The sequence below is a fragment of the Bos javanicus genome, chromosome 17 (genome assembly GCF_032452875.1).
Source record: "Bos javanicus breed banteng chromosome 17, ARS-OSU_banteng_1.0, whole genome shotgun sequence".
Taxonomy (NCBI): Eukaryota; Metazoa; Chordata; class Mammalia; order Artiodactyla; family Bovidae; genus Bos; species Bos javanicus.
Genome location: NC_083884.1, coordinates 44,033,071 through 44,045,282, shown reverse-complemented (window position 1 = coordinate 44,045,282; position 12,212 = coordinate 44,033,071). Strand labels below are relative to the sequence as shown.

The window sequence follows — 12,212 nt, the reverse complement described above, 5'->3', positions numbered from 1 at the left end:
TGTCTGGCTCTAGGTGAGTGATCATACCATCGTGATTATCTGGGTCGTGAAGATCTTTTTTGTACAGTTTTTCTGTGTATTCTTGCCACCTCTTCTTAATATCTTCTGCTTCTGTTAGGTCCATACCATTTCTGTTCTTTATCGAGCCCATCTTTGCATGAAATGTTCCCTTGGTATCTCTAAGTTTCTTGAAGAGATCTCTAGTCTTTCCCATTCTATTGTTTTCCTCTATTTCTTTGCATTGATCACTGAGGAAGGCTTTCTTACCTCTTCTTGCTATTCTTTGGAACTCTGCATTCAGATGTTTATATCTTTCCTTTTCTCCTTTGCTTTTTGCTTCTCTTCTTTTCACAGCTATTTGTAAGGCCTCCCCAGACAGCCATTTTGCTTTTTTGCATTGAATGTTTAGAATTAGTTTTAACTACTTAGAAATACATTTTCTTATGAAAGAACAAACAATCCCATTACTTTTCTGATAAAGAAACACACACACTCACACAACACACACACAGAGTCTTACATAACAATGTATACTATTAAAAGTTTTTGGTGGTTATAATATTTATAATATCTTTTCTTGCTGTGATGTTATTAGAACAAAAAGAATACAGCATGCAATTTAACTCAGCAATTCTAAAATTGCTCATGAATACAAGTATCCTGCAAGTGTATGCTCCTTGGTTTTTGTCTTGTCACAACAAAGATTTGGAGTGACGACCATTAAAGCCCCCACCGTGTGTCACAGCTCTTGGGTCTTGGACAGACCATGTTATGGTTCTCAGGTCCTAATGGACCGTCTTACAGCTCTATTTTATTTAGAAGACAGCAGGAAATCCATCTTTGAGGCGTGAGGGCACATTGATCCAAAGATGCAAAGAGAAGAGCACCCTAGCGCCCAGGAGAGAGAGTGAGAGCTCTTTGGCTCCTCTTTTTACATGTTTCTTTCTTCCCCCTGGGCCTGCCCTATGCAAATTGGGCTTAGTCAGGAGTGCTGTTCTACCTGAAGTCCTCACTCCGGTCCTCGGACCTCCCTTTGACCTTCCTCTGTTCTATTTTCGCGGGCTTTTCTCTTCCTTGTCTTTTAGACACCGCCATTTTGGACTCCTTTTCCTTATTCTAACTACCTAACATTCCCCCCTCAAGAGATGGGAGGCCTAATTCTTTGGGAATAGGGGCATCGAGGTCTCTCTGGTTACTTCCTGCTGAACTGGGATGGCGAGGGGTATTGGGCCTCCCCCTCTTGCTAGTCTTATGCCTCAGAGTCCTTATAGCGGTGTCCATCTAAGGGTGAGTGATAGTTTCCGTGGTCGGCTGTAGTTTTATTTCCTTGTTGAACTGGCACTGCATGTTGTAGCTTGTTGACCTTAACTGGAGGTCTTCGGGAATATGAGACTGAGCCGCGTGAGCTTTCTGCTGAGTTCATTTTTTGCTGTCCCAGTTTCCAACACGATGGGCCTTCCCCTGCACTGGGTTTTCTTCACGTTCTGCTTCTACTGAGGGAGCTTCACTGAGTTGGGCTCCTGCTGTGCTTGGCCTCTTCTGCGCGGAGGTTGTTTCCGCCAGGTTAAATCTGAGTCACGGCACCATAGATGTCACGCAAGTGTATGCTCCTTGGTTTTTGTCTCGTCACAACAAAGATTTGGAGTGACGGACATTAAAGCCCCACTCGATGTGTCACAGCTCTCGGGTCTTAGACAGACCGTGTTATAGCTCTCAGGTCTCGAACGGACCCTGTTATAGCTCTTAGACAAATCAGTGTTACACCTCTATTTTATTTAGAAGATAGCAGGAAATCCATCTTTGAGGCGTGAGGGCACATTGACCCAGAGACGCGAAGAGAAGAGCACCCCAGCACGCAGGAGAGAGAGAGAGCGTTATTTTTTAAATAAGAGAGTTTCACTCATAATCAGGATTACTCCCATAAAATAAACTTATAGACTTAGAATTAAATCAAAGAATATAATTTGAGGAGGGGGATTTTTATGCATATTGTCAATCTATCCTTCAGAAAGATTAATCAAACTACCCTTCCATTAGTGATGCATGAAATGACTCTTTTTTACTGTGTCCTACCTAATATGGCACTGCAGTTTTATATACTTGCCAGTTGATAGATATAAAAGACATCACATATATTTTAAGATATGTATTTCTATCATTTAGTTTTCCTCTGTTTCCACACAGCATTTTTTATCATATTAAACAGTACTGCTCTGTCTGATGTGTATGTCATTTACCGTAAGTGTGTGCCTGGCTTGAGGGGACACTGAGCCTATGGGGACGGGGGTGCTTTACTCCAGATTCTACCGAAGATGCTGCATGGACCACTAGGGGACTCGTACCAGATTTGCAGTTTTACTGTGAATAATTATTGCCTTCAAATTTCCTAAGTCAGTATCCAAATATAGTTTTCTATATTAGGCATATATAGTATTTGCATATTTTAAATCTTTAAAATTAACCTTCTAAATGTGGTTTTCATTACCAATTTCTTAGGTATTTAAATATTGTAACCAAATGGAAATGCCAGACAGTTAACACCATTTATCTCTTTGGCATCCAGGTTATTCAACAAAGAAATGAAGAATGTGATCATACTCAATTTTTGATTGAAGAAAAAGAGTCAAAAGAAGAGGATTTTTATGAAGATCTTGACAGATTTGAAGAAAACGGTACCCAGGAATCACGCATCAGCCCGTATACGTTCTGCAAAGCCTTTCCCTTTCACATCATATTTGACAGGGATCTTGTGGTTACTCAGTGTGGCAACGCCATCTACAGAGTCCTTCCCCAGGTAAAGGAGATTACATTCCCTGGGAGCCTGAGATGAAAGGCCACAGAAATGCTACTGTTATACATGGCCACTGATTCACTCAACCTTTGTTTATCTGTCAGGGAACATGGAGCGCTTGAGACATCACAGAAGTGCTATAACTGTAAACTCAGTATGTTTGAGCATACTGCAACTTTGCCTGGGACAGCTACTTTTTTTTTCTCTCTCTTTTTTAATCACAAGAGCAGTGGGGAAATTTTGCAGGAATAGTGGTCTTGTTTTCATGAGAAAATGACTTTCCAGTAACAATCAGCTTTCACTTAATTTATTCATCATTGAGCAAATAGTCACTGTTTATCTGCTGTCTGAAAATAATGTTCAAAATCAATTGACACTTTTAGGCAAAAGAAAGGAATTTAAAATACACCGAAGTGCTAATTAAGTCCCCTTTTCTTTTCATCTACATTTTAGCTCCAGCCTGGGAACTGCAGCCTCCTGTCTGTCTTCTCCCTGGTCCGTCCTCACATTGACATCAGTTTCCATGGAATCCTCTCACACATCAATACAGTCTTCGTGTTGAGAAGCAAGGTAATCAAGATGTTATTTCACTCAATATGAGGAAGTAAGGTTTGTTACAGGTTAGAAATGTTCCACAGGGATAATTAGCTACAAAAACATTCTGTGAGATTCAGAAGGTGTAGAGAGAGCAAAACCAGACCCCGAAGGGAGTCTTGTTTCAAAAGCAATGGTGCTAAATTGGGGGTTGTCTGAGGAGCAGTGGGATTCTAGTCATGGATTAAAATGAACAGAAGTGAATTTTGAAAATGGCTTGCCTGGATGGGCCAGTCACACATCAGTGGACCAGTCATGCTTAGTTGCTCAGTTGTATCCATCTGTTTGCGACCCCAGTGGACAGTAGCCTGCCAGGCTCCTCTATGGGACTTTTCAGGCAAGAAGAGTAGAGTGGGTTGCTATGTCCTTCTCCAGGGGATCTTCCTAACCCAGTGATCAAACCCAGGTCTCCCACATTGCAGACTGATTCTTTACCATCTGCTCCATGGAAAATCAGAAATGAGTCACGGAAGCTTTCCACAAGGATGTCAAAGTAGCAAAGCTCCTGTCTTCGTGGGTTCAGTTTGCATTTCTGCAGTGATGTCAGGTTGTCTGGTTGTTACCTGGCAGACTCTGGTGAAAGGCCTCTTCCGTTCTGCCTGGGTTCCTGTTCTCCCTTATGGTTTGGTGGGAATGAGGTCCCTGTGCCCTTCTTGGGAGAGATGCCCGTGTTGCCTGTGTGTCTTGCCTTTTCCAGGAAGGGTTGTTGGATGTAGAGAAATCAGAGTGTGAGGATGAGCTGACGGGCACTGAAATCAGCTGCTTACGGCTCAAGGGTCAGATGATCTACTTGCCCGAAGCAGACAGCATACTTTTCCTGTGCTCACCAAGGTAATCACTTTTAGATGAATTATAATGGATATAAGCACCCATCTTTTGCTAAAAGGAAATTCAGTAACATTTTATTCAATTGTTTCTACAAAGTATACTTAGATTTTACAACTCTTCTTAGACAAGGAGAATTATCCTTATTCTCTCTATAACAAGGATAAATTCTTTGAACTTGTATAGTAACTCAGAAGAAATTATGTATTCTCTTTTATTTGCCACATCTTAATCAATCTGTTGAGTGTTTATGCCTTTAGGTCAGAGGATATGTAATCTGAAGTTGGCTAATTCTGTAGTTTTGTACCTTCCAGAGAGGCATCATGGAGAAAACAAGTCTACAAAGCATTTATTAATAATGCGATGGCATAAATACACAGGTGTATTTGGCACCAAGAAATTACTTTTCTAATGATTTCTGGATTTAAACTATTTTATGTTAAAAACATTTTTCTACTTTAACTGAGATGCACTATGCACGATGCAGTATTAAGTTAAAATTTATGTGAATTATGTGACATAGTAAACATCAGAGGGAAGTACAACTGTAGGCTGGTATTTTTATAGTTTGACAGAGCACTTTTCTAAAAGATGCGTGGGAATTCAGAGTAAGTAATGTGTGTTTAAATTTATGTTAGAACAGTAGAAATAGATAATTACAAAATTTGTTTTTAGGTAATATTTTGTACATTTTTAATTTGTATAGCCAAAATGTATGCATATTATTTAGTAACAGTTGACAAAGCATGTTTTGGAGGGCTATTGATCAAAAATTTGTTTATTTTATTTTTTTAAAATTTTATTTTATTTTTAAACTTTACAATATTGTATTGGTTTTGCCAAATATCGAAATGAATCTGCCACAGGATGTGTTCCCCATCCTGAACCCTCCTCCCTCCTCCCTCCCCATACCATCCCTCTGGGTCTGGGTCGTCCCAGTGCACCAGCCCCAAGCATCCAGTATCATGCATCGAACCTGGACTGGCAACTCGTTTCATATATGATATTATACATATTTCAATGCCATTCTCCCAAATCATCCCACCCTCTCCCTCTCCCACAGTGTCCAAAAGACTGTTCTATACATCAGTGTCTCTTTTGCTGTCTCGTACACAGGGTTATTGTTACCATCTTTCTAAATTCCATATATATGCGTTAGTATACTGTATTGGTGTTTTTCTTTCTGGCTTACTTCACTCTGTATAATAGGCTCCAGTTTCATCCACCTCATTAGAACTGATTCAAATGTATTCTTTTTAATGGCTGAGTAATACTCCATTGTGTATATGTACCACAGCTTTCTTATCCATTCATCTGCTGATGGACATCTAGGTTGCTTCCATGTCCTGGCTATTATAAACAGTACTGTGATGAACACTGGGGTACACGTGTCTCTTTCCCTTCTGGTTTCCTCAGTGTGTATGCCCAGCAGTGGGATTGCTGGATCATAAGGCAGTTCTATTCCAGTTTTTTAAGGAATCTCCACACTGTTCTCCATAGTGGCTGTACTAGTTTGCATTCCCACCAACAGTGTAAGAGGGTTCCCTTTTCTCCACACCCTCTCCAGCATTTATTGTTTGTAGACTTTTGGATCATAGCCATTCTGACTGGCGTGAAATGGTACCTCATAGTGGTTTTGATTTGCATTTCTCTGATAATGAGTGATGTTGAGCACCTTTTCATGTGTTTGTTAGCCATCTGTATGTCTTCTTTGGAGAAATGTCTATTTAGTTCTTTGGCCCATTTTTTGATTGGGTCATTTATTTTTCTGGAATTGAGCTGTAGGTGTTGCTTGTATATTTTTGAGATTAGTTGTTTGTCTGTTGCTTCATTTGCTATTATTTTCTCCCATTCTGAAGGCTGTTTTTTCACCTTGCTTATAGTTTCCTTTGTTGTGTAGAAGCTTTTAATTTTAATTAGGTCCCATTTGTTTATTTTTGCTTTTATTTCCAATATTCTGGGAGGTGGGTCATAGAGGATCCTGCTGTGATGTATGTCGGAGAGTGTTTTGCCTATGTTCTCCTCTAGGAGTTTTATAGTTTCTGGTCTTATGTTTAGATCTTTAATCCATTTTGAGTTTATTTTTGTGTATGGTGTTAGAAAGTGTTCTAGTTTCATTCTGTTACAAGTGGCCCACCAGTTTTCCCAGCACCACTTGTTAAAGAGATTGTCTCTCCTCCATTGTATATTCTTGCCTCCTTTGTCAAAGATAAGGTGTCCATATGTGCATGGATTTATCTCTGGGCTTTCTATTTTGTTCCATTGATCTATATTTCTGTCTTTGTGCCAGTACCATACTGTCTTGATGACTGTGGCTTTGTAGTAGAGCCTGAAGTCAGGCAGGTTGATTCCTCCAGTTCCATTCTTCTTTCTCAAGATAGCTTTGGCTATTTGAGTTTTTTTGTATTTCCATACAAATTGTGAAATTATTTGTTGTAGCTCTGTGAAGAATACCGTTGGTAGCTTGATAGGGATTGCATTGAATCTATAAATTGCTTTGGGTAGTATACTCATTTTCACTATATTGATTCTTCCAATCCATGAACATGGTATATTTCTCCATCTATTAGTGTCCTCTTTGATTTCTTTCACCAGTGTTTTATAGTTTTCTATATATAGGTCTTTAGTTTCTTTAGGTAGATATATTCCTAAGTATTTTATTCTTTCCGTTGTAATGGTGAATGGAATTGTTTCCTTAATTTCTCTTTCTGTCTTCTCATTATTAGTGTATAGGAATGCAAGGGATTTCTGTGTGTTGATTTTATATCCTGCAACTTTACTATAATCATTGATTAGTTCTAGTAATTTTCTGGTGGAGTCTTTAGGGTTTTCTATGTAGAGGATCATGTCATCTGCAAACAGTGAGAGTTTTACTTCTTCTTTTCCAATTTGGATTCCTTTTATTTCTTTTTCTGCTCTGATTGCTGTGGCCAAAACTTCCAAAACTATGTTGAATAGTAATGGTGAAAGTGGGCACCCTTGTCTTGTTCCTGACTTTAGAGGAAATGCTTTCAATTTTTCACCATTGAGGATAATGTTCGCTGTGGGTTTGTCATATATAGCTTTTATTATGTTGAGGTATGTTCCTTCTATTCCTGCTTTCTGGAGAGTTCTTATCATAAATGGGTGTTGAATTTTGTCAAAGGCTTTCTCTGCATCTATTGAGATAATCATATGGTTTTTATTTTTCAATTTGTTAATGTGGTGTATTACATTGATTGATTTGTAGATATTGAAGAATCCTTGCATCCCTGGGATAAAGCCCACTTGGTCATGGTATATGATCTTTTTAATGTGTTGTTGGATTCTGATTGCTAGAATTTTGTTAAGGATTTTTGCATCTATATTCATCAGTGATATTGGCCTGTAGTTTTCTTTTTTTGTGGGATCTTTGTCAGGTTTCGGTATTAGGGTGATGGTGGCCTCATAGAATGTGTTTGGAAGTTTACCTTCCTCTGCAGTTTTCTGGAAGAGTTTGAGTAGGTTGGGTGTTAGCTCTTCTCTAAATTTTTGGTAGAATTCAGCTGTGAAGCCATCTGGACCTGGGCTTTTGTTTGCTGGAAGATTTTTGATTACAGTTTCAATTTCCGTGCTTGTGATGGGTCTGTTAAGATTTTCTATTTCTTCCTGGTCCAGTTTTGGAAAGTTGTACTTTTCTAAGAATTTGTCCATTTCTTCCACGTTGTCCATTTTATTGGCATATAACTGTTGATAGTAGTCTCTTATGATCCTTTGTATTTCTGTGTTGTCTGTTGTGATCTCTCCATTTTCGTTTCTAATTTTATTGATTTGATTTTTCTCCCTTTGTTTCTTGATGAGTCTGGCTAATGGTTTGTCAATTTTATTTATCCTTTCAAAGAACCAGCTTTTGGTTTTGTTGATTTTTGCTATGGTCTCTTTTGTTTCTTTTGCATTTATTTCTGCCCGAATTTTTAAGATTTCTTTCCTTCTACTAACCCTGGGGTTCTTCATTTCTTCCTTTTCTAGTTGCTTTAGGTGTAGAGTTAGGTTATTTATTTGACCTTTTTCTTGTTTCTTGAGGTATGCCTGTATTGCTATGAACTTTCCCCTTAGGACTGCTTTTACAGTGTCCCACAGGTTTTGGGTTATTGTGTTTTCATTTTCATTCATTTCTATGCAAATTTTGATTTCTTTTTTGATTTCTTCTGTGATTTGTTGGTTATTCAGCAGTGTGTTGTTCAGCCTCCATATGTTGATCAAAAATTTAAAGTCTAGATAATCAGTTTTCACTTGACAATATTGTTTCAAAATTTCTGAAAAAATTAATGGATTTTGTAACAGGCTTCTTTAAATTTTTAATAATTATTATAAATATATTAATATAATAATAATTATTATAATAACAAATCTGGTATTAAAGATTATATAAGACTAATGATGGGGTTTTTCCCCTGAGAATATATTATGAAAATAAGAGAGACAAAATTAGGGAATATAAACTCATGTTTTTTATTAATAACCTCCATTGATCAAACTGTATTTGCATCTGCTATCAATAAATGTCTTTTCCTTCTGCCTTTTTCCAAGTTGAGCATTGGTAGAAAGATAACTTTTAAATAGAGACAGTTCTTATTCATGGAGAGAATGGTTTCTTTGGAAGTACAGGCAGAAATTTGGAGTCCACTTGCTAATTACCATATGCAGAAATAGGATACATAGTAATATAATCACCAGTTGTTATATGGGACTTGTGTGTGTGGGTGTGCTCACTCAGTCGTGTCCGACTCTTTCCTACCCTGTGGACTGTAGCCTGCCAGGTTCCTCTGTTCATGGGATTCTTGAGTAGGTTGCCATTTTCTCCTCCAGGGGATCTTCCTGACCCAGGGATTGAACCTGAGTCTCTTGAGTCTCCTGCATTGGCAGGTGTAGTCTTTACCACTGAGGCACCTGAGAAGCCTTCTTATATGGGAACTGCTCGTGTGTATAAAAAAATTGGTACTCACATTCCATAAGAGATCAACTAAACGCACTTTAACTTGTAAAATGTATAGTTCCAAGAGGATAGGATAGTTTGGGGCTTCCCTGGTAGCTTAGCTGATAAAGAATCTGCTTCCAATGCAGGAGACCCAGGTTTGATTCCTGGGTCAGAAAGACGCCCTGGAGGAGAGCATGGCAACCCACTCCAGTATTCTTGCCTAGAGAATCCCATGGACAGAGGAGCCTAGCAGGCTACATACAGTCCATGGGGTTGTAAAGAGTTGGACACAACTGAGCAACTAAGCACACAGCTCATTAAGATAATAGTAAGTTTTTTGAACAATGACATGATTTGATGTTCTCTCTCAATATGAGCATTTTAGTGATTCATTTTCAGTTTAAACTTATAGACTTTTTTTTCTCTACTAATTGGCTGGTCTTGAAACCACTGGTGGATGATCTGGCTTCTTTCCTGAGGGGTGTGTGTCAATAGTGGACTCTTTGTGTTTTATTTTCCTTTACTGGTGTGCTTATTTTTGCTTTTTTAATGGACATTCTGAGAATATATTTCAGGGAGACATTTTATTTACCCAAAATTCTTCAATAAATTTATAACACAATTATGTCAGTTTAGAGAAATTATTATTATGAATGACTGGAAATAATTATTTGGCATTTAAATAATTAAAGCCAATAATGTAACCTTAAGATATTTTAACCAAAGTCTAAATTTTTAAAAAACAGTCTACTTTTTAATTTACCAGATCTTCACTGAATCAATAAATATTACATTTTCTAAAAATGACAGGTCACAAAGATGCATAAAATTCAGCAAAAATAGATGAAACAAATAAGCCAAAGAAAATAAGAGTAACAGAAGAAAGTGGAGCCAGAAATTAGAGTAGTGTGTAAAAATACATGTTAGAAGTCAAGAGTACAGAAAATTCATGTTGAAGATGAGTCATAAATCTGGTGTCAACCTCCAGTCATCGTGTCTGAAAGAGAAAACAACTAGGTTCAAGAGTCATAGATCCCCTAAGATGACAATCAACTAGTTTTGTAGAAGAAGCATTGTTATCCTTGTAAAAGAGAGGAAAGATAACTTTTTTTTAAAGATTGTTTTTTTGATGTGGACCATTTGTAAAGTCTTTGTTGAATTTGTTACAACATTGCTTCTGTTTTATGTTTTGTTTTTTTGGCCTCAAAGCATGTGGGATCTTTGCTTCTCAACCAGGGATCAAACCCGCACCCCTGCACTGGAAGGCGAAGTCTTCCCCACTGGACTGCCAGGGAATTCCCAAGATAACTTTTTCTTCATTTCTTTATAGTGAGGAAAACCTCTGGCAATAATAAGTAATAACAGCCTTGAGAAGAAAACTTGAGTGGGTTTCATAAGGCAACTTTTCACATTTTCTTTTAATTTAGGCTGACGGCATAAAAAAAATTGCAGTTTGGCACAACTGCATTTCAAGTTCACTTCTCTTTGATAGATGTTTACATATTAAGAAGAATGAAGTCATATTCCTCTTGCTTTTATCTGAGTTTTCTTCAGCCTGACCTTTTGAATGGCACGCAGTGGCAGGATTAGACTCCTTGACGGAAACCATGTGGTGTTGCCATGGAAGCATGGAGTCTGACTGTGTGTCCTTCTTCTTATGACAGTGTCATGAACCTGGACGACCTGACCCGGCGAGGGCTGTACCTGAGTGACATCCCTCTGCACGATGCCACTCGGGACCTCGTGCTCCTGGGAGAGCAGTTCAGAGAGGAGTACAAGCTGACCCAGGAACTGGAAATCCTCACAGACAGGCTGCAGCTCACGTTACGAGCCCTGGAAGATGAAAAGAAAAAGACGGACACGTAAGAATGTAACCTGTGGTTACAGACGACAGGGCTGTCCTGCATGGTGGATTCGGCGGCTCTCGTGTGGTTAAGGCTGACAGACTGACTAGGTCCAAGCTCAGGTTACTCGCCGCATGATAGGCCAGTAAATCCAGAGATGCGGTGTTGGGGCAAGGAACAGAGACTTAATTATGAAAGCCAGCAGATGGAGCAGATGGTGAACTCATGTCCCAAAGACCTGTCTTGCCTGAGTTAGAATTCAGGCTCTTTTAATTTAAAGGGGAGGGACTCAAGCCAAGCGTTTCCTGGTTCCCAGCAGCCTCCAGAGGGGGTGTGTTAATTTCTTCTTGCCTGCTGCCACTCACAGGTGGGCCTTGTCAGGACATTTCCTGTGAGCTGAATAAAGATATTTTAGCTTAATGCTTATCACCCGGGAGGCAAAGTGCCCAGAGATGGGACATTACATATAATTTAGGCTTCAAGGCAACATCGCTTCAGTGATTGAATAGTAATAGCATACAAGGGTTCTTCTCTGTACAAAGACTCCAAGTTGTGGAACCTGTCGCAGTTATGGAGTCCTAAATAAATAAACTCTTGCACGTCACTTAAATCTGTCAGGTACACAGAAAGAAATCAGTCATAATAGTAATGGGGATATGTCTTCTAATTTTACAAACCAAGCTGAAAGAATATACGACAAATCATGTCTCTGCAAATCATTAGAATAACGCAAATGCATGTTTCAAGTCTGACTGCCCGTTCATCCATTTCTTCACACTGGAGTGTGTACCGAGAATCCTCTCTGTGCCAGGGCTGCCAGGTGCTGGGGTACACTGAACAGTGAGCTTAGATTTGGCCATTATATTTTCAAAGAGTTCTTGAATGCCAAATTATTTTAGAATTTGGCAGATATGAATCTGATAGACTGTAGTGTCATCTATGATGACAGTGATTACATCTGTAATTTGACTCACGAACAAAAGTATCAAAATACAAAACTATACAAAACTAAGAACGGTGCTTTAAATTTTGAAATAGTGGGCAAATGACATTTAAGATCGTATTTAATTTTCAAGTAATTTATTTAAACAAATACACATTGTGCATACCACTTGGCCTTGCTTGAGGAATAGAGATATATTAGAAGTATATTAATTAAAATTAATTAAAAGAACAAAATCACTGACTTGCATAAGAGAATTTTACCCAGGGTCTTATGTGT

At 38.6% G+C, this 12,212-nt stretch overlaps 1 protein-coding gene across 2 annotated transcripts in view; it reads left to right on the top strand.

Moving 5' to 3' along the window:
• Window positions 1-12,212, top strand: part of GUCY1B1 (guanylate cyclase 1 soluble subunit beta 1) — a 62,967-nt gene that overhangs the window by 42,305 nt on the left and 8,450 nt on the right. For both annotated transcript variants that reach the window (XM_061384347.1, XM_061384348.1), the window contains exons 6-9: window positions 2,564-2,794; window positions 3,245-3,361; window positions 4,083-4,216; window positions 10,811-11,008. In XM_061384347.1, the coding sequence (XP_061240331.1) occupies window positions 2,564-2,794; window positions 3,245-3,361; window positions 4,083-4,216; window positions 10,811-11,008 (680 nt within the window). The remainder of the gene's footprint in view (window positions 1-2,563; window positions 2,795-3,244; window positions 3,362-4,082; window positions 4,217-10,810; window positions 11,009-12,212) is intronic.